A 27,288-nucleotide genomic window follows, 5' to 3' on the forward strand; every position below is an offset into this window, starting at 1 on the left:
TACTGTACTGAATTTGAATGTTGGTCATTATGGTGGTACTTGGGTAGCCAAGTTCTTTCTTAGGTGGTGATTGGTGAAAAAAGTTTGAGAACCACTGCTCTAAAGTGAAGACCTGAGTGACGGTCCTGGTATGAGTCGAAGGCTTTGGTCAATCTCTCCTCAGCTCCAAAGGCTCGGATGCTCCACAGGCCCTGGAGGGACGACGAAAGATGGGAGAAGACTGGACTGCGTGCTACAAGGAAACAAGTGAACATGACAAATTACTGTGTGAATCAGCCTTCTTAGCATTCATCCATGTTCTCAACATACTTGTGGACTCCAAGCGTTTGATATCTCGTGACGTGGAGAGGTAGAAACGCCGCAGGTACAGAAAGACGAAGATCAGGGGAGCAATGGCGATGAGGAGATAAGGTATGATGGAGGCTGCCACGGCAAGCACACCCACATTCTGCCAAAAGAGCTACAATAAAATGCTTCTTTTAAATCTCTCCAACAAAAACATTGAGGGCCGATGACTCCTCACTTGATAGAAATCCACGAAGGTGAGCGGTAACATGGAGTCCATCTGGCTGATATCCTTTGAAAAGCGGTTGAGGATCCTCCCTAGAATTGGGGAGCAGGCACACTTTTGGATCAGCTAAGAGCTGAAGCCAAGACACGATGAATCAGAGTGACACCTCCTGTCTCACATGACATGAGCTGTCAACCTAGTACGTGTGACGTGCTTCACCTGGAAAGATTACATTTCCAACAATTATGAGGTGGTGCCAAGGTTTCACCTATGGGGTTGATGTCAAAGAAGTAGACTGGCGTGCGGAGGACAGCGTTGAACATCCTGTTGTGCAGCGTCTGAGTGGATTTCACCAGTCCGTGAAAGATCACCAAGCTTCTGACATAGCCAAGAATCACTGCGGCAGCGGTCAAACCTACAACACACAGGCACTGATAAGGACTACTGCGGCTACAAAAAGCAAAAGGGACAACGAATTGCTGCACCAACCTGAATAAATACCCAGGTAAAATGTCAGATCAGCGCCTTTGTGTGAGGCAGTCTTGTTGATGCCTCTCTCAAATGTCAGGACCGTACTGTTGATTGTGTCATTGGCCGAATGAGTAGCCCTGTCAACAACATCATTAACACAAATTGCTTGACTGTGGATGTATGTAGACTTTGGACCGCAGACTCACCAGAACACCAACCACCAGTCCTGCAGAATATATGCAGCCTAAAGAACACAGACCCAAAAAGTGAACATTAGCTTCAGATGTAAAATGATTGATTGATATAAACAGTATAGACATAATTTAAAAAAAAACTGACTGATGTAAATAGGAATTTGATCCCCTACCAAGCAGCAAGCTTGGTAGGGGACAACACAGAATAATTATGTAACTATGAAACACACTCATAGTCCTTTCCCTTTAAGAAAGTACTCCCATTCATACTTCATTATGTGTATAAAACACACCTGTCACACAAACATGCTCTTTCTATTCAAACCTCTACACCACCATGGGCAAGACCAAACAGCTGACCTCAGGGACAAGATTGCTGACCTGCACAAGACTGGAATGGACTACATGTTTGACAATCAACACCTGAATGAGTCACACAAGGTAACACGGAGAAAATAATATAATAGTTTATTACGACAAGTACTGAAACTACAAACACCTACAAGTGCTACAAAAAACTACAAGTAGCCTATGTGGGTTCATTTTGATACATGCATAGTGTGATCCACAAGTTAAGTCCACAAACAGTGTTCCTCTTAAAATCCTGTGGGGAGTTCTGTGGGAGTATATAGGGTATCGTAGTGCCTAATTTTTGCAGCCCACTCCTTTTAGAGCTTGGGCCGCATTGCCGGCAGTAAGTCAGACCTGTTTCCAGTGAGGTTTGGACTTTGTCAGGGCTGCCCTTTGTCACTGACTCTGTTCATTACTTGTATAGACCAAATTTCTAGGCCCAGTCAGGACATTAAAGGGATCGGGTTTGGTGGCTACAGTATTGGTTCTCTGCTTTTTGCAGATGATGTGGTGCTGCTGGCTTCATCGGGACGTGATCTTCCGCTCTCACTGGATGAGTTTGCAGCCGTGTGTGCGGTGGCTTGGATGGGACACCTCCAATCACCTCCAAGTCTGAGTCAATAGCCCTAATGACACGATCGGGGCGCATGATGATGCGGGGGATTGTTCTCCCAAGAAGCAAAGGACGAATCCGGACAGGACTTGCAGGTATCAACTTGATTTAATAATAAAACAACACAAAACAGGTACAAAAGAGAAGGCCCTGCTAGCTCTGACGGCCCACCACTGATTACTACTATGTAATCTTTGCAACGTAGTGCTGTCCCAAAACGTAAAATGTATCCACCATCTCGTCTTCGCTCCTTTTAAATTGTGAATTGCAACCACTTAAGTACCTCTCCTTCCCATATGTAGCCATGATGGAGATGATTGGTGGTGGTGATAGTTAGTGTCAATCACTAGTTAACATTTGGGGCGTAACATCCGGGTACTGACGGCGCACTTCTATGTGTAAGTAAGGTAGTGAATTGAAACACTGCCTGAGTATAAGTTGAAGAACATCAAGTGAATTGTACAAACCCCGTTTCCACATGAGTTGGGAAATTGTGTTAGATGTAAATATAAACGGAATACAATGATTTGCAAATCATTTTCAACCCATATTCAGTTGAATATGCTACAAAGACAACATATTTGATGTTCAAACTGATAAACATTTTTTTTTTGCAAATAATCATTAACTTTAGAATTTGATGCCAGCAACACGTGACAAAGAAGTTGGGAAAGGTGGCAATAAATACTGATAAAGTTGAGGAATGCTCATCAAACACTTATTTGGAACATCCCACAGGTGTGCAGGCTAATTGGGAACAGGTGGGTGCCATGATTGGGTATAAAATCAGCTTCCCAAAAAATGCTCAGTCTTTCACAAGAAAGGATGGGACGAGGTACACCCCTTTGTCCACAACTGCGTGAACAAATAGTCAAACAGTTTAAGAACAACGTTTCTCAAAGTGCAATTGAAAGAAATTTAGGGATTTCAACATCTACGGTCCATAACATCATCAAAAGGTTCAGAGAATCTGGAGAAATCACTCCACGTAAGCGGCATGGCCGGAAACCAACATTGAATGACCGTGACCTTCGATCCCTCAGACGGCACTGTATCAAAAACCGACATCAATCTCTAAGGATATCACCACATGGGCTCAGGAATACTTCAGAAAACTACTGTCACTAAATACAGTTCGTCGCTACATCTGTAAGTGCAAGTTAAAGCTTTACTATGCAAAGCGAAAGCCATTTATCAACAACATCCAGAAACGCCGCCGGCTTCTCTGGGCCCAAGATCATCTAAGATGGACTCATGCAAAGTGGAAAAGTGTTCTGTGGTCTGACGAGTCCACATTTCACATTGTTTTTGGAAATATTCGACATTGTGTCGAACCATCCAGACTGTTATCGACGCAAAGTTCAAAAGCCAGCATCTGTGATGGTATGGTGGTGCATTAGTGCCCAAGGCATGGGTAACTTACATATCTGTGAAGGCGCCATTAATGCTGAAAGGTACATACAGGTTTTGGAACAACATATGCTGCCATCTAAGCGCCGTCTTTTTCATGGACGCCCCTGCTTATTTCAGCAAGACAATGCCAAGCCACATTCAGCACGTGTTACAACAGCGTGGCTTCGTAAAAAAAGAACGCAGGTACTTTCCTGGCCCGCCTGCAGTCCAGACCTGTCTCCCATCAAAAATATGTGGCGCATTATGAAGTGTAAAATACGACAGCGGAGACCCCGACTGCTGAACGACTGAAGCTCTACATAAAACAAGAATGGGAAATAATTCCACTTTCAAAGCTTCAACAATTAGTTTCCTCAGTTCCCAATCGTTTATTGAGTGTTGTTAAAAGGAAAGGCCATGTAACACAGTGGTGAACATGCCCTTTCCCAACTACTTTGGCACGTGTTGCAGCCATGAAATTCTAAGTTAATTATTATTTGCAAAATAAAAATAAAGTTTATGAGTTTGAACATCAAATATCTTGTCTAGTGCATTCAATTGAATATGGGTTGAAAAGGATTTGCAAATCATTGTATTCCGTTTATATTTACATCCAACACAATTTCCCAACTCATATGGAAACGGGGTTTGTATACTTATAAAGCACTTTTCTACCTTCAAGGTACTCAAAGCGCTTTGACACTATTTTCACATTCACACACACATGGCGGGAGCTGCCATGCAAGGCCCTAACCACAACCCATCAGAAGCAAGGGTGAAGTGTCTTTCCCAAGGACAACGGACGTGATTAGAATGGCGGAAGCTGGAGATCGAACCAAGAACGCTCTACCAACCGAGACACGCTGTCCCCAACGTCATAAAAAGCCTTTTCTTACTTCAGCAACAACGCTGAGCAGCAAAATAGCCAGGAGGATCAGAGGGTGGCAGTGGGCGGTAAAATACTTGATATAAATGCCATTGCTGACATTTCCTTCTGCACGAGTCTCTTCCACTGTGGCGTGCACATTTTCAGCCTGTAACAAAAATCACAGAACATCCCAGTAGAGTGACTACATGTCTGTATGAAGTAATTTCTGGATAATTCTTACAATTTATCTAGACTTGTCGTGAAAAAATAGAGAAAAAGTACAATATGGTATTTCAGGGAAAATCCAAATTCTAAAATAGAATTTTACTGCTTACAGTAAGCTGGTCATGGCCACCACATGCTGGTGGCAGGAGGGAGCTGTGCGAGTAGAGTGAACTGTTGGAGTGATTCCTCCTGTGACTAGCAAGTGACACGGCATCCCAGTTTGCAGACCAACTTTGCTGCTCCTGTTCCTCCGCGCTTTTTAGCAGGAAGCCGACATCAAGGCCCGAGCTCTGCAGTTCGCTGTATGTACCCTGGGCCATCATGTGACCCTTTAAGAAAAAGAAGCGAAACTTCACTATCAATCAAAAATCCCGACCAAATCATTAGGTACAATCTAATGCGAAACAAGCAGTTAAGTTAAGTTAAAGTACCACTGATAGTCACACACACACTAGGTGTGGTGAAATTACCCTCTGCATTTGACCCATCCCCTTGTTCCACCCCCTGGGAGCAGTGAGCAGCAGCGGTGGCCGCGCTCGGGAATCATTTTGGTGATTTAGCCCCCAATTCCAACCCTTGATGCTGAGTGCCAAGCAGGGAAAGAAGATGTGATGACAGAAGATCATGAATGGAATGCTTTGGATGGGTGGAGGAATGTTGCACTTTTCAATGGAATGTTGGTGTTATTTTCTCATGATCTGCTGTCATTATGTGATTACTCATTATGTTGTTTCTCCTATACTTGTTTAGACCATACCACTGTGAGCACCTGTTTGCAATTATAATTTGTCTCCCTACTTATACCTGACGATCACTCCCGGTGATCGCAGGTGCATTACTGACCAGTCTCAGTCTGAGATCCTTCACACTTGCTGTTCAGGTATGTTTTCTTCGTTCCTATGGTCGCTAAGGCCAAAACAATTACTGTGGTACCTCCTGGCTGCTAAAATTGACCGTCACCCTAGTTTTTGTATTGTTTTAATTTTCTATTACCTCACATGTCTGCTTGTTTCAATTTTATTCCTTTTGAGCAATAAAAGACTATAAACTGCCTTATGCCTGGATCTCACTTTTTGCAAACTGGTACCTTTTTGAAGAGAAAGGAAACACCCGACAGCTGGAAAATGTAGAAATATTTTATAAATATCATGTCCCGAATGAGCTGAATATTTTGATGTGGGAACGCTTTGAGTGTTTTGAGAAATGTGGAAGTAGTTGAGGATTAAAAACTTATGAAATAAAAGAATGTAGGTGCAGAATAATATAATAACTGTAATGAAAGGTTAGTTATACAGTTCAAAAATGTTGAATGAATATCTCTCTGACAGTCTCATGAAAACTATTAGAACTAAAGATTAGAAGGTTTGTCGGTGTTGGATATGATTAGATGGTATACCAATACGTAAAGTTGTGGTGTGTATGCAGGTGCACTTCTCAGGTTCACGACACTAACCTCTTTGACCACCACTATCTGGTCTGCTGTCCTCAGATGCTGAAGTTGGTGAGTCACCAGGATGCGACACTTGTTCTTCAGCAGGCCACAAATGCACCTAATAAATGGACAAAACACGCTTTAATGAGATTGAAACTACTGATAAAATTAATGGACAGTAAAATAAAAGAAAGAAGTCAGATATTTTGTAGACAGTCTTAATCTACTATTTAGTCATTGGTGTTGGAAGTGACAAAACATTTAGGATAATAGCTTTGCAGGGACAGTAACTGGACAAAACCTTTTAAAAAGTTCCAGAGGAGCGGAAGCTGATGGTCTAAAGGCCAAGTGTCCCAATATAGTCCATACAATGCGATGGAAAATGAATGTGAAAAAGATGGACACTCACGCTTCAAAGAGATACTTCCCAACCTCGGCATCTACGGCGCTCAGTGGATCATCTAAGAGGTAAATGTCTGCTTCTTCGTACACTGCCCTGAGGACACACACAAGAACACACGCCTGAAGAAGACCGAATGAAATGCTTTGGATTGATTGAAAATGTGAAACTGTTAGAAAAAAAAAACTTTCAATGAGAAGTTTGTGCAGAAAATTAGTGGAATTACGGAAAATGTTGGATTGTTTTACATAAATCAATAGATAGCCTGCATGCTCCAAATGAGATGAATATTGCTATGTTAGAATGGGTTTAATCGGCTGATAAATGTTGAACCATGTGAGAAGGATATTGAATAGAAAACAATGTTCTTCAGCATTACTTAAATATATTTACTATGCTAGTAAAACAGAATGTAGATGCAACATCTCCACACCTGGCCAGATTGATGCGAGCCTTCTGCCCCCCACTGAGGTTGCCTCCTTTGTCTCCGATGAGGGTCATATCTCCATCCGGGAACAGTTCCAGGTCCTGCAGTCCACAAAGAATCACGTTGACAACCGTAGGCTTAGTGTCAAATTAATTTTTTCCATCTTGTCTTTTATGAAAGCTTTAGCCCACAAGGGGGCACTACCACCCACAAGATGTGAGGATTGGTTGCCTCTGAATTCTCATGAACCCAAAATGGTAAAAATGAGTATGAGAGGGAGAAAAGAAAAATAAAGAAAATATACAAAAAACTGCTTCACAAAATCAGGAACGTTTGCATCTCTAGGGGGCCAGGCTTTGGACACGAGTTCAGGTGCTGCTTTTTTTATCATTTGAAAAAAATTGTGCAGGTTTCCCAAGCATGGAGGACTAGAATGCAAGGCAAGGCAAGGCAAGGCAACTTTATTTGTATAGCACTTTTCATACACAAGGCAGACTCAAAGTGTTTCACAGACAACAAAGTGAAATGAAAGAAAATAAAAGCAAAATTAAAATGCAGACAATAAAAATAAAAACAGTGCGGACGTTAAAAGTTAAAAGATTAAAAGATTTAGCTGAAAGCCAAGGTGAACATAAAAGTTTTCAGTCTAGTTTTAAAAATAGTCAGAGTTGGGGAAAGTCTGACATCTTCAGGAATTTATTCCAGCTATTTGTTGCATAGTGACTGAATGATGCGCTCCCTTGATTTGAGTTTACTCTGGGAACCGCTAACAGATTGGTCTCAGAAGATCTTAGTGATCTAGAGCAGTGGTCCCCAACCACCGGGCCGCGGACCGGTACCAGGCCGCGGCCCAGTGGTTGGGGACCAAGATGCAGATAAGAACGATGTGCCGCTCAATGGTAACGACCTGGCTCATGCCAGTGCTTTTTATGCCGCGACGATCAAGTTGCCAGACTTTTGGCAGCATAAGCCACGTCTGTAAGTAAGAGGCACTCCTTTTGCAGTTGGTTGAATTGTCAGAAATAGAAAAAGCAGACTGCTTGCTGTCCCTGTTCAATGATAGCAAACCTTCTGAATTACCGGTAATGTAGAGAATGCTGTGCTATGCTCTGTTAATTTCTCATTTGTACACAGCCAGTAGGGCTGCACGATTTTGAGAAAAAACCTATCCCTTATTGGCTGTCTGAGGAAACCTGTTCCAGGTTGCCAATCAGGCTTCTTTATAAACCAGCCTGCCCTGCAAACAGTGCTGGATAATTTTTTGTTTATTGTTGTAATTGCATGTTCCCTGTGCACTTCCAAGCTGCACTTTAACTACTTAGTTTTTTACTCTAAAGTAATGTTTAACCGCGTTACGCCTGCCATCTCTGCATCTTGGGGTTCAAGAACAGAACCTAACGCACGCATTAGAAACAATGCAACAATTTACGTAAAAATATGTTTGGAATTTAATAGACAGACTCAGAGCTTTTGTTTACATTATGCTCTTAAACTTAATAATTAACCGATAAAAACTATACAGTGTTTACAACGTAATGTAATCATAATACATAATAATAATGCAAGTAAGCATTTAAAAGGATATACACTTGTATTTGTAATTACTATATAATTGTTTTTTACTGTAATTGCAAGGTAAATAACTTTGTAATCGTGAACAAACAAAATAAAATGGACTCATTTCTGTAAGCAAACAATTAACATAAATAAATATTTAACATCTTAAAGGCCTACTGAAACCCACTACTACCGACCACGCAGTCTGATAGTTTATATATCACATGATGAAATCTTAACATTGCAACACATGCCAATACGGCCGGGTTAACTTATAAAGTGCAATAAATTCACTGGGGAACTTCCGGTTGAAAACGTCTAGATATGATGACTTTTGCGCGTGACGTCAATGGTTGAAAACGGAAGTATTCGGACACATTGTATCCAATACAAAAAGCTCTGTTTTCATCGCAAAATTCCACAGTATTCTGGACAATCATTGGTACTTTAACTTAACTTTAACTTAACTTTAACATCTGTGTTGGTGAATCTTTTGCAATTTGTTTAATGAACAATGAAGACTGCAAAGAAGAAAGCTGTAGGTGGGATCGGTATATTAGCGGCTGGCTGCAGCAACACAAGCAGGAGGACTTTGATTTGGATAGCAGACGCGCTATCCGACGCTAGCCACCGACCGCATCGGTGATCGGGTGAAGTCCTTCATCGCACCGTCGATCGCTGGAACGCAGGTACGCACGGGTGTTGATGAGCAGATGAGGGCTGGTGTATGGTGGATAGCTAATGTTTTAAGCATAGCTCCGTGAGGTCCCGTAGCTAAGTTAGCTTCAATGGCATCATTAGCAACAGCATTGTTAAGCTTCGCCAGGCTGGAAAGCATTAACCGTGTAGTTACATGTCCAGGGTTTAATAGTATTGTTGATTTTCTGTCTATCCTTCAAGTCAGGGGTTTATTTATTTTGTTTCTATCTGCAGTTAAGCCCGATGCTATCACGTTAGCTCCGTAGCTAAAGTGTTTCGCCGATGTATTGTCGTGGAGATAAAAGTCACTGTGAATGCCCATTTCGCGTTCTCGACTCTCATTTTCAAGAGGATATAGTATCCGAGGTGGTTTAAAATACAAATCCGTGATCCACAATAGAAAAAGGAGAAAGTGTGGAATCCAATGAACCCTTGTACCTAAGTTACGGTCAGAGCGAAAAAAGATACGTCCTGCACTGCACTCTAGTCCTTCACTCTCACGTTCCTCATCCACAAATCTTTCATCCTCGCTCAAATTAATGGGGTAATCGTCGCTTTCTCGGTCCGAATCGCTCTAGCTGCATTGTAAACAATTGGGAAATGTGAGGAGCCTTTCAACCTGTGACATCACGCTACTTCCGGTACAGGCAAGGCTTTTTTTTATCAGCGACCAAAAGTTGTAAACTTTATCGTCGATGTTCTCTACTACATCCTTTCAGCAAAAATATGGCAATATCGCGAAATGATCAAGTATGACACATAGAATGGATCTGCTATCCCCGTTTAAATAAAATAAATTAATTTCAGTAGGCCTTTAAAGTGCGTTTTAAAAAAAAAAACGAGGTCGGACGTTTTCTTTTTGTTTGTTGCCATTACGTTATCACAGCATTTTCGCTTGCTCTTCTGTGTTTATGGGCGTACATCGCCCATCCGATTTGAAGATGAAATATTCCCACATTTGGCTACGTAATCAAAAATTTTGTCCTCCTATTTTTTTTTTACTTTGCGGAACTTCTCACGGGAGGCTCTCTGTCTGTGCTTCCTCCGCGCACTGAGACAAAGTTGACAAGAGGGATCACTGCGTTCAATTAGATCTACTGTTAAATAAACGCGCTCAGGTGCTGAGAGCGATGCACATAGTGAGACCTCTTTCTCCCTGTTTGATGCGAAAGAGAACAAACACAGGGCTCAACCATTCTGAATAGCGAATATGTCTGTCACTCAATTGCCAGTGACGGCAGAGAAACAAACAAACAAAAAACCTCAGCGTCTTGCTGGTATTTATCACACTAATTAAAACCTCTGTGTCAATTTTATGTCGATTATTTGTGCAGCCCTACTGGCCAGTTTTCCTCTCTCCTCGAAAAAATGATTACTAGGATTACCATGGTCTGGCTGTGGAAGCAGACGTTTGTTCATGCACTCCAAGGCACCACAGGAGGCAAATGCCACCGCAGCAGCAGTGATCACTCGACAACAACGCGGCGATGGGTGGTGCAACTGTAATGCCAGGTATGGAGCCATGACCAAGCAATGTCGCCCCAAGGTAAACCAGGTTATCAACTGTGAGCGTTGGCAAAGACTGCAAGCTGTTGTCTGTCACTGATACCTTGTCTGGCCATATTCATGCTTTGTATGATGGTGCTTATTTGAACATTAATGATTTACATAGATCAGAGAGAAATGTATTATGCATCACTTAACCTCATGACCTGTTGTAAACAACAAGTCCTGTTCTATTCTAACAAAGAGCATATCAAAGCTTGAGAGGAAAGAACACAACCGCTCTATTCTGTAAAAGAACATATCAAAGTACGAAAGGAAAGAACACAGGAGCCCACATGTATGGCCCCTCTCAAGGGGTCTTCCTCTCGTATGAGCTTAAAAAGAGAATGATTTTGAGTAACGGGACTCTTGCCTTCACGTAATCCAACAGGCTCAGTGATCGTGTTGCCTGTGCTATTTGAGGCCAGTTTTTAGTCAGTTTTTTATTGCTTTTAACCAGGTTTGTTTTATCCTCTAAATCTGTTTTTTTCTGACACTGAGAAACTCAGTGCATTGTTTCACTCCACCTGTCAGACAGCCTTGGAGGCTCCTTAAAAAATCAAAAAGGCTAAAAGTAAATCAGAACTCTGGTTTGATGATAGAACCGGTGCGATCAGACGTGAGTGCCGCAAAGCTGAGTGCAGGTGGAAGAAAGACAAGCTTCAGGTGTCACTCAGGATTTTAAAGGACTATTGGCATCCATATCAGAGCACACAAAAAGAGAACATTTGGCAAGCATTATTGCCTCAAATAGTCTTGACCCTCGTGTTTTATTCAAAACCATTGACTCTGTTCTTAATGCCCCTCAGCCTACATGTTTGGAACCCTCCTCTGAATTATGCAATGCCTTTTTATAGTATTTTATTGACAACGTTGCCAAAACAAGAGCTCTCATTTCTGTTCCGACCTCTGACCCTTCTGTCCCTTTTCACTACTCTGCTGTTTTTAATCAGTTTGAGCAAGTGACTCTGCCGCAGTTACAGGAGTTAATTAGTCTTATGAAGCCCTCAGGTTCCCCCTATGATGCTGTCCCCCCTACATTTGTTAAATACGTTTTTTCTTGCATAGGGCGGCCTGTACTTATCATTTTAAATAGCAGTCTGTCTTCTGGTGTGTTAAATACCAGTTTTAAACACGCCGTGGTTCAACCACCTTTAAAGAAACCTGGTCTGGACAGTTCTGTTGTAGCCCATTTTAGACCCATTTCTAAGCTGCCTTTCCTCTTAAAGATCTTAGAGAAGATTTTTTTACCCAGTTAAACACTTTTTTTTAAGAGGACTATGATATTTTAGAAGTTTTTTAGTCTGCGTTTAAACCACTTCATAGAACTGGGTCTGCATTATTAAGGGTTTTTAATGACATCCTCCGAACAATGGGTTTAGATGATCATATGATTTTAGTTTTACTCGATCTAACAGCAGCATTTGATACGGTGGACCATAGTATCTTCATTAGCCGCTTACAGCATCAAGTGGGCATCTGTGGTACTGCTTTGAGTTGGTTGAAGTCACACTTAACATATAGAACCTTCTCTGTAAATGTTCTGGTTCTGAATCCCCTGTTGCTTCCTTGACATGTGGACAAAGGATTCAGTTTTAGGACCACTGCTGTTGTCTATTTATATACTTGCCTTGGTCTCAATCTTAAGAAAGCTTGACATTTATTTTCATTGTTATGCCGATGACATACAAATGTATTTTCCGTTAAAGAGAAAACATGCCTCTTCAATGCAACCACACCTCGCATGTCTTGATGATATCAAGGGCTGGATGCCCCTAAATTTCTTAAATTTCAATGATAAGAAGACTGAAGCAATAGTGTTTGGACCTAGTAGTACCTGTGACTGTCAGCCCCCCTATTGACTTTGCAAGTTAAGCCTATGATAAATAAATAAATGATAAATAGGTTATACTTGTATAGCGCTTTTCTACCTTCAAGGTACTCAAAGCGCTTTGACACTATTTCCACATTCACCCTTTCACACACACATTCACAAACTGATGGCGGGAGCTGCCATGCAAGGCGCTAACCAGCAGCCATCAGGAGCAAGGGTGAAGTGTCTTGCCCAAGGACACAACGGACGTGACTAGGATGGTAGAAGGTGGGGATTGAACCCCAGTAACCAGCAACCTTTCGATTGCTGGCACGGCCACTCTACCAACTTCGCCACGCCGTCCCTATGGTCACCAACCTGGGCTTTCGTATTCATAGTAATTTTAAATTGGACCGTCAGATTGGCACATTGGTGAAAGCCACCTTTTTTCATTTACGTCAGATGGCCAAGGTTAAAACCCTTCTTTCAAGGCAACAGTTTGAGACAGTAATCTATAACTTTATTACATCTCAGCTGGATTACTGTAACTCTTTGTATTTTGGAATCAGTCAGTCCTCACTCTCACGTCTGCAGCTGGTCCAAAATGCAGCGGCCCGACTTTTAACAAGCACAAGCAAAAGAGAGCACATTACTCCTGTGTTAGCCCCACTTCACTGGCTGCCTGTGTCTTTTGGAGTCCATTTTAAAATTATTGTATTCGTTTTTAAATCCTTACATGGTCTTGCCCCACCTTACTTCTCTGAGCTGCTCCATCTCTATGCCCCTACCCGCTCCCTCAGGTCAGCTGATCAGCTGCTCCTGGAGGTACCCAAATCAAAGTGCAGGCTCAGAGGGGACAGGGCCTGCTCTGTTGCGGGTCCCAAACTTTGAAACGATCTCCCTCTCCATGTGAGACAGGCCCCTTCTTATGGCCACTTTTAAAACCCTTCTTTAAACCATTTTTTTACTCACTGGCTTTTAACACAGCATGAGACTTTGAACTGTTTAAACTGTTTTTAAACTTTTTAACTGCCTTTTATCTAACAAATTGCTCTTAAGATAATTTGTATATGCTCTTTTTATTTGTATATATAGTGTGTGTATTTTACCTTGTTATAAATTATATTGATATTTTAGTCTGTCCTTTGCCTGTATTTCTCTTCTTTTTGTGTGTTTACTTGTTTGTGGTGTACAGCCCTTTGTTTTTCAACTGTGCTTGTTTTTAAAGGGCTTTATAAATAAAGTTGGTATGGTATGGTACGGTACAGTCCAGACTGCCTCTGTAAGTATACTTCTGTTGTTGATGCAAATACTTGTTACTGATTGAGCATTGAAATATGTGTCTGATAACCTTCATTTTCCCTCTGATTAAATAACGAACACGCGGCAAGGTGTGACAGAGCCGAGGTCTTTGGGAGTCCCCCGCCAACAATTGGTGACCCCGATGTGTAATTCAGACGGAGTTCCAATTTCTTTTTAAAAAGGGCGAGACTGGGGTCAGTTGTCCTCCTCAGAAACAGATCGCGGTCAACTTAAAAGGTAAGCAGTGCCTTTTATATTAAAAGTCTGCATTTTGGCCATTCTAAATTTTCTGAGGACTTGAGTTGTATCCGTTCTCGTTTTATTAAAAATGTTGTCCTAAATTTAAACATAATTTTTGGTGTTTGATCAGTTACGGAGAGTCTAGATCCAGTTTTGCAACTTTTGATCAAATTTATTTAATATTAAGAATGTATTAAAAAAAATACATCCCTCGTCATGTCTTTCATAATGATTGTGAACGATAGGCAAAATTACAAAAAAGTGCAGTTTCCCCTCAAAGGGCCAAACATGTATGTGACATTCACACCCAAGACAATTTCAAAATACTTTACTTGTTTCCTCATTGGTGGCTTCACTTGAGGTGTTTGGTTAGGAACATTGATAAGGACACTGGAATTCGTATCTCCCTTTCCAAGCAACTCACTTTTCGAACTCACCTTCTTTAAAGCGCAGGCCCTTAGGACCCGTTCATATTTATGCAGATCCAGCACTCTTCCAAAAAGGATGTTGCTGCGGATGGAGCCCGGAAACACCCATGGCTGCTGGGATGCATAATTGAATTGACCCCTCACTGTCAACATTCCGCTCTCATGAGGTAGCTCACCCAGGATGGCGCTCAACAGGGACGACTGGCGGAAATGGGGTTGGGAGGATAAGGATGGGGTGAAACAAGTGAGTAATCTCCAAAGTAACAATTATTGCATGAATTTATTATGTATTTACGCTGTTTAAGATAAGGTTTATCCCACCTTCCCGGCCCCCACGGGACCGATTACAGCTAGTAGCTGCTGTGACTTCACTGTGAGAGTAATGTTCTGCAGAGACGGGGCATCCAGGAACTGAAAGGATCACACATTCGAAAAATTTTAAATACTTTCAAGACAGTCAAGTGGAAGGTTAAACATACTGTAATCTCTTCTGTTTTGTTCTGAAATTCTGAATCGGAATACTTTTTTTTTTGCCAAGATTGCCGCACGTTCGGATGCTGTGGCTATTGGCTCTCTGTATTGGTGCATCTTATCCGTCTTGTATGTGCGCTGCAGTAAGAATATGATTGTATGAATGCTCTCAATTCATACACCCTAACCGAATTGCGGTCAGTTGGATTTATGTCTTGCATGGAAATTACAAGTGAGTTTCATCAGTCTTACCACATCCCTGACGAAATCGCTAGAGCTCCGGGCTCATGGTGGCTTGTCCTTAGACCGGCAAGAAGACGATGCCGGCGGAAGCATCGTAAACAAAGGGAGTGGGCCTAGTGCAGAAACCACATAGGCCACCAATTCCCAGCATATTCCTAACCAACGCCGGATCCACCATCCACAAAACAGACTAACTGGAACTATGGTTGGCAACCACAGGGTTCGGGACAGCTGTGCGATTATCATCACAGATTATCATCACAGAATCATGGCTACACTCGCTCATCATTAGGGTTGGACAATTAATCGAATTTATCGAATTAATTACATTTTGGCTTTTCACAATCATAATATTGTAATCAGGAAAAAAAAGACGATTAATTGGCCACGCAAGGTGCATGCAAATTCTTGATCATTAACGGATGGGTGAGCGTATTTACTCGAATTTTCGGATACCATCTCACCCTGTTGACTACTTTTTATTTGATAACGTGCTAGTATGTGTTGAGAATGCTTATATTTTTGATATACTTTAATGCTTTAGTACAACATTGTAATTTGTGATCATGCTATTGGTATTTTTCCGCTCTGGAGATGTTCGTGCGGCCAGTATACTTTCGTTGCCTTATTATCTGTTGTTGATTTCCATATTTGGTCATTGAGCGTCCAGTGTCTTGCACAAACATGATGAATCACTCCTCAAAAGGAAGGTTTGATTCAGTTCCGCTCCGTGAAGGACACGGTCCCTCTTCTTATCAGCAAGTGCATCCCTCTCCATAACACAACATAAACACAACAGAACAAATACCCAGAATCCCTTGCAGCTAGAGATGTCCGATAATATTGGCCGCCCGATATAATCGGCCGATAAATGCTTTAAAATGTAATATCGGAAATTATCGGTATCGTTTTTTTTATTATCGGTATCGTTTTTTATTTTTATTTTTTATTAAATCAACATAAAAAGCACAAGATACACTTACAATTAGTGCACCAACCCAAAAAACCTCCCTCCCCCATTTACACTCATTCACACAAAAGGGTTGTTTCCTTCTGTTATTAATATTGTGGTTCCTACATTATATATCAATATATATCAATACAGTCTGCAAGGGATACAGTCCGTAAGCACACATGATTGTGCGTGCTGCTGGTCCACTAATAGTACTAACCTTTAACAGTTAATTTTACTAATTTTCATTAATTACTAGTTTTTATGTAACTGATTTGATTTTGTTTTACTTTCTTTTTTATTCAAGAAAATGTTTTTAATTTATTTATCTTATTTTATTTTATTAATTTAAAAAAAAAGGACCTTATCTTCACCATACCTGGTTGTCCAAATTAGGCATAATAATGTGTTAATTCCACAACTGTATATATCAGTATCGGTATCGGTTGATATCAGTATCGGTAATTAAAGAGTTGGACAATATCGGAATATCGGATATCGGCAAAAAGCCATTATCGGACATCCCTACTTGCAGCCCTAACTTTTCCGGGCTACAATATACACCCCTACCACCAAACCCCGCCCCACCCAACCCCCCCCCACCTCAACCCCCCACCCCCCACCCCCCACCCCCCCCACCCACCCCCCCAATCTCCCGAATTCGGAGGTCTCAAGGTTGGCAAGTATGCTTTAAGGTGGGTCAAATATGCTCCTCCACCCTGTCACTCAGCACTGGCTCCCCTCAGGGCTACATGGTGAGCCCCTTCCTGCACGCCCTATATATATATGTATGACTTTGTCCCCATTCATCCCTCAAACACCATCATCAAGTTCGCCTAGGTGGGCCTGATAACAAGGTGTGATGAAACAGCTTAGAGAGGGAATTCAAGCGCTGGCAGGGCGGTGTACTAAGAATAACCTGAGGCGGAACACCACAAAGATCAAAGAGATGGTCATTGATTTTAGGAGACAGACAGGGGAACATGCTCAACTTGTAGTAAATGAATCATGTGTGGCGACAATGGCCTCCTTTAAGTTCCTGGGAACAATAAATCTCGGAGGACCTCACATGGACAGTCTACACTTCAGCACTGGTCAAAAAGGCACAGCAGAGACTCCACTTACTTTGTGTGCTACGGAGGAACTAACTTGAGGAGACTATCTTTTTATCGGGCCACCATAGAGCCAGTGCCGATGTACTGCGTAACTGTGTGGTTTGCTGCCTAATTTGTTGCTGACAGGAAGGCCCTGCAGAGGGTGACCAGGAAAGGGGAGAAGATTATCGGCTGCACTCTGCCCTTTCTAGGGGACATTGGTCGATATCAGCAAAGAAAATCCTGGCAGACATCTCTCACCCTGGTAAACACCTGTTCAACCTGCTGCCATCAACAAAGAGATTTCGGTCACACAAGAGCAGGACAAACAGAGTTAAAAACAGTTTTTACTTGTGGGAATCTGTCCCAATAGCTTACATTGTTTTTCACTGTTGCACTGCTGTTCGTACTGGTATTTATGTATTTATTTTTAACATTTAACATTTAGGGCAGCACGGTGACACAGGGGTTAGTGCATGTGCCTCACAATACGAAGGTCCTGAGTTCAATCCCGGGCTCGGGATCTTTCTGTGTGGAGTTTGCATGTTCTCCCCGTGACTGCGTGGGTTCCCTCCGGGTACTCCGGCGTCCTCCCACCTCCAAAGACATGCACCTGGGGATAGGTTGATTGGCAACACTAAATTGGCCCTAGTGTGTGAATGTGACTGTGAATGTTGTCTGTCTATCTGTGTTGGCCCTGTGATGAGGTGGCGACTTGTCCAGGGTGTACCCCGCCTTCCGCCCGAATGCAGCTGAGATAGGCTCCAGCACCCCCCGTGATCCCAAAAAAGGGACAAGCGGTAGAAAATGGATGGATGGAAGGGCATTTAACATTTATTCTTTGTCTTGGATTTTAACTGCACCTAACAGAATAGCCACCTGTAATTTTGTCATGCTCTCATGTTTGATGACAATAAAGTGTTCTATTATATACGGTAATATCGCTCTGGAGTTGTGCATCTCCAAGAACAACTGTGCATGTGTGTGCATGTGTGCACATTTCCTTGTAATGTTTCCATTAAAAGGAAACCAGCTTTAAAAGACTTGAAATTGTTCTTATTGTGGATCCCTGTTAGTCTTCACCATATGAAATACTACTCTTCCTAGGGTTCACCAGCACATTATATACATAAATGCATACCGTCTAATAAAACACAATTTTGGTACACATACATTAGACATTTAAATGACCTTATACAATTATACAATTAACCATACAAAAATGCATGATGCATTAAAATTAAAATATGGATATTTTTTTAGACATCTAGTTTACCATTGAGGAAAAATGTTTTAACCCCATTTTTAAAACACGACTCATTCACCCGGACAGTTAAATATACTTTTTTTTACAGTAAATAAATCGATTATTGACGTATACTAATCAATTTAATAATAGTCCATGTCCGAAATTGCGATGCATCTAAAAGTCGATTATTTCGCCCACCTCTAGTATTCATATTAATGTACATGTATACAGCATTTACTGTTTTGACATTAGTTAGCAAAGCAGCACTAAGGGATGCTTGGCTCTTTAGAACACCAGTCCACCTTAGTTTTCTTTTTTTCTCCAGAAAGTGTAATATGTTTTTTTAATAACAGGAGGTCCTTGGCCTACATACAAGTTCCATTCCTATAAAGATGAAGTAATTTGAATTTTAGTGTAAGTGTGAACTTAAATCTAAAGTTCATGCATAATTTTTTTAATTCAACTATGCCGCACGGTGGCCTTGTGGTTAACATGTAGGCATAGGCACATAGGCACTGTTAGGAGATCTGGGTTTGAAACTCCATTAGGACATCTCTTTGTAGAGTTTACAAATTCTGTCTGTGCATGCAAGGGTTTTTTCCGGGTATTCTGGCTTCCTCCCACATTCCAAAAATATGCATGTCAGATTAATTCAGTGTTTCTCAATTATTTTCTGTAACGCCCCCCCATGAAGAAGAAAATATTTTGCGCTCTTTTTTCCCACTTCTACATGACATTGTATCCTTAATACTATTAACAAAAACAACACACTAGTCTTTCCTTGTCACCTTGGTCACAGTGAAGCCATACGCTACATACACTTCGTCATATTCTAGTACAGCAAAAAAACAGCATGGTACCTGCTGCCAATTAAGAGGTACCATTTCTGCAACACATAAAAAAGAGCAATACCTAATAGATATAGCGCACATACGATTGCACCATGCAGAGACAAACAGCAAAACAAAACAAAAACACTATATTCTGGTCTTTGTTGAATTTTAAATAAACCTCATGCGAAACTCTTTGCTTTCATAACCATTTCTTATAAAAATCATAGTTAAATAAATACATCAGAAGCATTTTAAAATAGGGAGTTACCTTTCAATCCCTCTACTAGTACAACGTTCTCCACTACTCATCTGGTTTTAAAACACCTCGAGCATCCCTTAGCGTACGCTAGATTAACGTTCATAGATTTCAGTAGTGCATTCAATACAATTCTCCCTCAGATACTGTTAGCTAGCCTAAAACTGATGGATGTCAACCCGTACATAATAAAATGGTACTGCGATTTTCTTACAGAAAGGCAACAACAAGTAAAAGTAAACTCCACTCTCTCTAACCGATAGGTCATAAGCACAAGGGCCCCCCCCAATGCTGTGTGAGTTCCCCCTTCCTGTTCATTGCATATACCAACGATCTACAGAATCAGCAACCAAACAACTATATAATCACATTTTCAGATGACACAGTTATTCTTAGTTTACTGACAAAGCCCCAACCAAAGCCCAAACTATTGATAGAGCCCAAACGATTAACAAACCCCTAAACTATCCTCCAACAAAGACTCATACAAACAAGAGATGGAAGGGGCTTTGAGGTGGTGTGAGGAGAAAAATCTGATTTTAAATGTAAAAAAAACAAAGGAGATGGTTTTTGATCCCAAATCTGTGGGTGTGCACAGCTCGATAATTATCCATGAGGAGAGAATAGTGCGGATGTCCTCCTATAAGAACTTGGGTATTTGTTTTGATTCCCAGTTAACTTGGGCCAACCAAGTTGACTGTTTGCTCCCGTGTTAACTAGCGCCTGCACTTCGGCCCAAGTTAACTGTTTGCTCCCGTGTTAACTAGCGCCTGCACTTTCTAAGGAGGCTCAGGGTCTACGGTGTAGCAAGCAATATCATGATGTTGTTTTATGAGGCAAACATTGAATCTGTCATCCGTTATGGTATCTCAACATAGTTTGGAACTCTGTCTGTCAAAGTCAAAACCTAACTTAAAAACCTTATCAAGAGGGCTGGTAAAATAATTGGCGAGCAGCCCCCTTGTTCCCTTCAAGAAATATTCGACAAGACTGTGAGGAAGCAGGGTCTTAAAATCACCCGTGACCCACACCATATACTTCATAGTGAAATTGTTTTGATGCCAAATGCAGCAAAATACAAACTCAACAGGTATAGATTTTCCCTTGTCCCACTGGCAAACAAAGCACTTAACAACAGAGAACTACTGTAATAACCGGATGCAATAATAAGGAGTGCAATATTGAGTGTAATGTGTGATCTCATAACTAACTAAAATACCTGCACACTTTTCACTGTCGTCACTGTATTGTCGGATGAACAGTATGTATGTACTGTATGTTTGTATGTATGTAAAACGCTTTGTCTTGATGTCCAAGACAAAGCTAATTATTAATTATTATTATTATTATTATTATTATTATTATTATAACCACTAATACCTTGTGTGTGTCACAAAAATAAACCCTTAACTTTAACATACTTATGGCATTAGCACACAAGGCCATTCGTAGTGTCTTTGGGTCTAACGTCCAGCATATTTGGCAAGTGTGAGTGTAATAGTGAGAGATGGGTGACAGTACGGCACAAATTTCATGTACACACACCGAGCCGAGTTATACTGTAGGCGTACAATAATGTGATCCCTCCTCGCAAGTTGAAAACTGATACATTTCATAATAGAAATAAACACTACGAAGACCTGAAATATTTCTAAAGCGAAAAACCACGACACACCTGATCACCCGAGACTACATTCATGTTTTATTTACAAAACCCAAAACCAGTGAAGTTTGCACATTGTGTAAATCGTAAATAAAAACAGAATACATTGATTTGTAAATCCTTTTCAGCTTATATTCAATTGAATACACTGCAAAGACTAGATATTTAATGTTCGAACTGTGAAACTTAGCTGTTGTAACACATGCAGAATGTGGCTTGGCATTGTCTTGCTGAAATAAGCAGGGGCGTCAATTAAAAATACGTTGTTTGGATGGCAACATATGTTGCTACACAACCTGTATGTACCTTTCAGCATTAATGTTGCCTTCACAGATGTGTTAGTTACTCATGCCTTGGGCACTAATACACCCCCATACCATCACAGATGCTGCCTTTTGAACTTTGCGGCTATAACAGTCCGAATGGTTCTTTTCCTATTTGTTCCGGAGGACACGACGCCCACAGTTTCCAAAAACAATTTGAAATGTGGACTCGTCCAACCACAGAACACTTTTCCACTTCGCATCAGTCCATCTTAAATGAGCTCGGGCCCAGCGAAGCCGGCAGCGTTTCTGGGTGTTGTTAATAAATGGCTTTCGTTTCGCATAGTAGAGTTTTAACTTACACTTACTGATGTAGCGACGAACTGTAGTTACTGACAGTGGTTTTCTGAAGTGTTCCTGAGCCCATGTGGTGATATCCTTTACACACTGATGTCGGTTTTTGATGCAGTACCGCCTGAGGGATCGAAAGTCACGGGCATTCAATGTTGTTTTTCGGCCTTGCCGCTTACGTGCAGTGATTTCTCCAGATTCTCTGAACCTTTTGATGATATTACAGACCGTAGATGGTGAAATCCCTAAATTCCTTGCAATAGCTCGTCGAGAAATGTTGTTCCTAAACTGTTCGACAATTTGCTCACGCATTTGTTCACAAAGTGGTGAACCTCGCTCCATCCTTGTTTGTGAATGACTGAGCATTTCATGGAAGTAATTAGCCAATTAGCCTGTTCACCTGTGGGATGTTCCAAATAAGTGTTTGATGAGCATTCCTCAATTTTATCAGTCTTTTTTGCCACTTGTGCCAGCTTTTTTGAAACATGTTGCAGGAATGAAATTTCAAATGAGCTAATATTTGCAAAAAATAACAAAGTTTACCAGTTCAAACGTTAAGTATCTTGTCTTTGTAGTGTATTCAATTGAATATAGGTTGAAAAGAATTTGTAAATCATTGTATTCTGTTTTTATTTACATTTTACACAACGTGCCAACTTCACTGGTTTTGGGTTTTGTAATTAATCGCTCTTCTTGCAAGTAATGATAGCCACTTTGTACAACAGAAATGATCAGAACGAGTTTAAATTAGACTAAAAATAATCCACAAAGTTAGGGAAATTGTAGCATAACATCAGAATTGAAGTATGTGGAAGTAAACGCGTTGTAACACGGAAGATCTGCGTGAATGCAGACAGGAGTAAGTAAGAATAGTTTAGTGTGATCACATCCTTAATTGATCAAGGCTTAACGCTGTGTATTTCCCCCATGGTCAGAATTATGGTTGAATGTTGAATTGTGCAATGTCAGAATTAAACACTGAATAAAGGTGGATAATTTACCTTATCCCAGTAGCAGGTCATCATCTTCATCTCAATACAGTTTGGGTTCTTATTTTCCAGTGTCAACTTTCTTCTACTCATTTCATTCAGCAGCAGGAAATTCTGGAAAGATTTACAAACATATTTATTTAAGTGCAACCCTTTATGTTACAGCTCTCCTTAAAGGGGACCTATGATGATTTGTATGTACATTTAAAGTACCAGTAGAGCAGTGGCGTGCGGTCACTAGAGGCAGGGGAGGCACAGCCTCACCTGCCATCATGGAAAGAAAAAAAAAAGTAAAAAGAAAAAAAATTAATTAAATTGTTATATGTATCCAGTGATTATACTAAAGTTATTTTCCATTTAACTTCACCAGTTTTAGATTATTTTTATTTTTATTTTCACATTTGCCGTTCAAATACTGAGAAGAGACGGTGCGGTGATCAGCAGCCAGTTGAGGCACGTCACTGATTTGTGCCTCACCATGGATTGTGCACAATGACTCGGCTAACTGCTGGCCTGCTGTGCAGTGAGACCGTATTGCTATATGAATTATATTATACATTTCCATAGTTTAGTTAGCTGAGGTATATAATGTACAGTGTATTTTGTCAACAACTAAATGTGTGTAACGTATTTCTTGTGCTGAGCGATCATAAAACTGGAGGCTCGTCTCATAACCCCGCCTCCTGGTGCCAAGCACCTCCGCCGCAGAATGCACCACCCGACGGGAGCGCCGCGGCCACACCAACCAAAGCCCACACCCAAACCCTCCACCTGCAAGACCGAATCCACCCCAAAAAAAGTCACTTAACAAGAAGCCAAAATGTGCAAAAACAACAATGCTCGCGCGGCGCGCCGGAGGAGCCGTGAACAGGGACACAACATTAGGTACACCTGCAGACAGCAGCGCGGATTTCATATTTCATTCATTCACAACTCTTCCAACAGGAACACCACTGTTCCCGCACTTATAAGTAAAGGTAAGACCATAATAACGTTTTTTTTAATTAAATGTGCTTTTTTGTGTGCTACAATTTGTAAGTGTAAAGTTAAAGTTAAGTATACTTAACTTTTTGTTAAAAGTTTTTTTCTCCCAGCTTGGAGAGGTCCTGAGGTAACGTTCCTGTATGGTTCTCTTTTGGTTATGCAAGATGGGAACGTTCTAAGAACGTTCTTAGAACATATCAAAAACTATTTGGATGTTCTAAGAACGTTCTTAGAACGTAGAACGTTCTCATCTATATACCAAATATAATTTGCCTGCAATGGAAACAGCAACTGTTAGGCTTTTATAAGTGTTTTTTTTCGCAAATTTACTTTTTATACAGTATGTTGTAACGTTTCCCTAACTTTCTGCGAAAGTGTTGTGTTTTGTGAACAATCTGACGCCGGCTGAGTCAAGGCTGCACGCACAGTAGGTGGCGGTAATGCACACACAAGGTTGCTTGCCAACCGCCATAAAAATCAAAATGCACAATTGAAGCTGCTCCGTGAGACAAAGAAGGACGAAGGCTAACTACTTCCAGAATCCCGATTTTAAAGCAATTTGGTGCGCCATCCATTTATCACAAGTAAGTATAGAAAGAGTGAAATACGAAGCATGTTTTTGTATAACAATTTCCAACCTACATGATTAATTTCAGACCATTTTACGGTTTTAGCGTTGTGTATAAATGCGCGCCGGCGCTAACTAGCATACATTTCTCATGCAGGTTGGCTGTTATAAAGTTTCCAAACTGACCAAAGACCAACGAATGACTTCTGAAGAAGGGTGGATTTATTAGTAGTTTAGTTAAACAATAATTTGCCCCGTCAGTGATATGGTTTGAATGCTGCCTGAACGTTCCGAATTTGGCAGACACGGTGAGGACAATGCTGAGGAAAATTGCCACAAACAAAGTCCTGGAGCAGCTTGGCCTCCGTGGAAAGTCAGGAAAAGTGGCGTTTGAGGACTTGCCCCTTTACAGAATAATAAATAGTAAGTGTTAATAATAGGTTTGCATCTTTGAACATATGTTGCATGTATGCTCACAAGGTCGATCTAGCTGTTATTATTACAGTATTTATTCTAAAGGGAATTCTAAATTGTGCTGGTGATTGCAGGGGTGTTTACAAGCAGACGACCACAGCTGAAGTGGATTGTGAGCTTGGAGAGGTCCTGAAACTGGCCACTTTTCGAAAGGGAGGTTCAAAATTTGAGGTACGGAGAAGATAAGATATCCCAATTTTGAATTCCATTTTATTGAAGTTCCACTGCATGTCTTTTGAATTTGCAATTATAACTACTTGCAGGAGAAGAGGAGGAATTAAGAGGGAGGACAAAAAAGGAAAAAGAAACAAGCAAAAGAACAGAGTGAGATAAGAGGGAAATGATAAAGTAATTATGCCAATGTTTTAATTCAATTCAATTAATCTACATTCCAGTGCTGTCTTGTATTTGTGGTAATTATTTACTTCCAGGATTTGGGTTTCCCTGCTTGGGCTGCTGCCCCCGCGACCCGACCTCGGATAAGCGGAAGAAGATGGATGGATGGATGGATTTACTTCCAGGAAGAGAACCAAGAAGGGGCAGGATACACTGACGCGCACGACCAAGACCACTGCATTCCATTCCATTTGTATTATAGTTATCACTAATAAATAATTATTTCTGTTGAAATCACTATCACTAATAAAGAATTAATTCTGTTGAAATTTCTGTTTGAGTGTTATTCCTGACAATATAGCATAACAACAGATGTAAATAGCATGTTCCTAAACAGTTCCCTAAACGTTCTAGCCAAACGTTCTTGGCTAACGTTCTGCTAACCAAGCAAGAACTCCACAACCAAACATTCTTTGAACGTTATAAACTAACGTTCCCAGAACAATGCCACTACGTTCTCCTAACGTTCACGTAACGTTCCCTTGTTACCTGGGTATACCAATGATCAGGGGCGCCGCTAGGGATTTTGGGCCCCATGAAAAGAATCTTTACAGGACACCCATTATTTTTTCTGTATTATAATTTCATCATCATTAGGGGCCTCTCTGGGCCCCCCTCCATCATGGGCCCCTAGAATCCGTCTCCTTTACCCCCCCTTTTCGGCGCCCCTGCCAACGATTGTCACACACACACTAGGTGTGGTGAAATTTGTCCTCTGCATTTGACCCATCCCCTTGTTCACCCCCTGGGAGGTGAGGGGAGCAGTGGGCAGCAGCAGCGCCGTGCCTGGGAATCAATTTTGGTGATTTAACCCCCAATTCCAACCCTTGATGCTGAGTGCCAAGCAGGGAAGAATGCTGGTATGAGCTTTTAAACATAACCCGTTAACTGCTGCCAATCACATGGTGAATAAGATACTATTTAGGGTTCACATGTTTGTAAATCTGACTGTGATGAAGTCAGTGCCTCACTTGACATGAACCTCACCGCACGCCACTGAGTGGAAAAACAAGTTGACTTTATATGCTTATTTGTGTTTCCTTGTATCCATTAAAGGCCTACTGAAATGATTTTTTTTATTTAAACGGGGATAGCAGATCCATTCTATGTGTCATACTTGATCATTTCGCGATATTGCCATATTTTTGCTAAGAGGATTTAGTAGAGAACATCGACGATAAAGTTTGCAACTTTTAGTCGCTGATCAAAAAAGCCTTGCCTGTACCGGAAGTAGCGTGACGTCGCAGGTTGAAAGGCTCCTCACATTTCCCCATTGTTTACACCAGCAGCGAGAGCGATTCGGACCGAGAAAGCGACGATTACCCCATTAATTTGAGCGAGGATGAAAGATTCGTGGATGAGGTACGTGAGAGTGAACGACTAGAGTGCAGTGCAGGACGTATCTTTTTTCGCTCTGACCGTAACTTAGATAAAAGGGCTCATTGGATTCCACACTCTCTCTTTTTTCTATTGTGGATCACGGATTTGTATTTTAAACCACCTCGGATACTATATCCTCTTAAAAATGAGAGTCTAGAACGCGAAATGGACATTCACAGTGACTTTTATCTCCACAAGCACTTTAGCTACGGAGCTAACGTGATAGCATCGTGCTTAACTGCATATAGAAACAAAAGAAATAAGCCCCTGACTGGAAGGATAGACAGAAGATCAACAATACTACTATCAGGAGACACCGAACCAAACACTGGACCTGTAACTACACGGTTAATGCTGTGCCGCCTGTCGAAGCCTAGCAATGCTGTTGCTAACGACGCCATTGAAGCTAACTTAGCTACGGGACCTCGTCAGAGCTACAAAAAAACATTAGCGCTCCACCTACGCCAGCCCTCATCTGCTCATCAACACCCGTGCTCACCTGCGTTCCAGCGATCGACAGCGCGACGAAGGACTTCACCCGATCATCGATGCGGTCGGCGGCTAGCGTCGGCTAGAGCGTCTGCTATCCAGCTCAAAGTCCTCCTGGTTGTGTTGCTGCAGCCAGCCGCTAATACACCGATCCCACCTACAGCT

At 41.3% G+C, this 27,288-nt stretch overlaps 1 protein-coding gene and 1 long non-coding RNA gene across 2 annotated transcripts in view; one reads left to right on the top strand and one right to left on the bottom strand.

Annotated features, from left to right (window-relative positions):
- Nucleotides 1-27,288, bottom strand: part of LOC133654038 (ATP-binding cassette sub-family C member 4-like) — a 115,801-nt gene that overhangs the window by 19,363 nt on the left and 69,150 nt on the right. The window contains exons 9-22 of the mRNA XM_062053989.1: nucleotides 22,845-22,946; nucleotides 14,790-14,879; nucleotides 14,478-14,669; nucleotides 6,891-6,985; nucleotides 6,467-6,553; nucleotides 6,079-6,175; nucleotides 4,736-4,954; nucleotides 4,429-4,566; nucleotides 1,189-1,226; nucleotides 1,001-1,119; nucleotides 780-926; nucleotides 524-603; nucleotides 310-460; nucleotides 113-232 (exon numbers count right to left, since the gene is read on the bottom strand). Coding sequence (XP_061909973.1) covers nucleotides 113-232; nucleotides 310-460; nucleotides 524-603; nucleotides 780-926; nucleotides 1,001-1,119; nucleotides 1,189-1,226; nucleotides 4,429-4,566; nucleotides 4,736-4,954; nucleotides 6,079-6,175; nucleotides 6,467-6,553; nucleotides 6,891-6,985; nucleotides 14,478-14,669; nucleotides 14,790-14,879; nucleotides 22,845-22,946 — 1,675 coding nt within the window. The remainder of the gene's footprint in view (nucleotides 1-112; nucleotides 233-309; nucleotides 461-523; nucleotides 604-779; nucleotides 927-1,000; nucleotides 1,120-1,188; nucleotides 1,227-4,428; nucleotides 4,567-4,735; nucleotides 4,955-6,078; nucleotides 6,176-6,466; nucleotides 6,554-6,890; nucleotides 6,986-14,477; nucleotides 14,670-14,789; nucleotides 14,880-22,844; nucleotides 22,947-27,288) is intronic.
- Nucleotides 24,306-25,195, top strand: LOC133654039 (uncharacterized). Its single transcript, XR_009826822.1, has 4 exons — nucleotides 24,306-24,400; nucleotides 24,542-24,807; nucleotides 24,933-25,029; nucleotides 25,122-25,195. It is a non-coding gene; the product is annotated as an uncharacterized LOC133654039 (long non-coding RNA).

Source organism: Entelurus aequoreus, linkage group LG07 (assembly GCF_033978785.1).
Source record: "Entelurus aequoreus isolate RoL-2023_Sb linkage group LG07, RoL_Eaeq_v1.1, whole genome shotgun sequence".
Classification (NCBI taxonomy): domain Eukaryota; kingdom Metazoa; phylum Chordata; class Actinopteri; order Syngnathiformes; family Syngnathidae; genus Entelurus; species Entelurus aequoreus.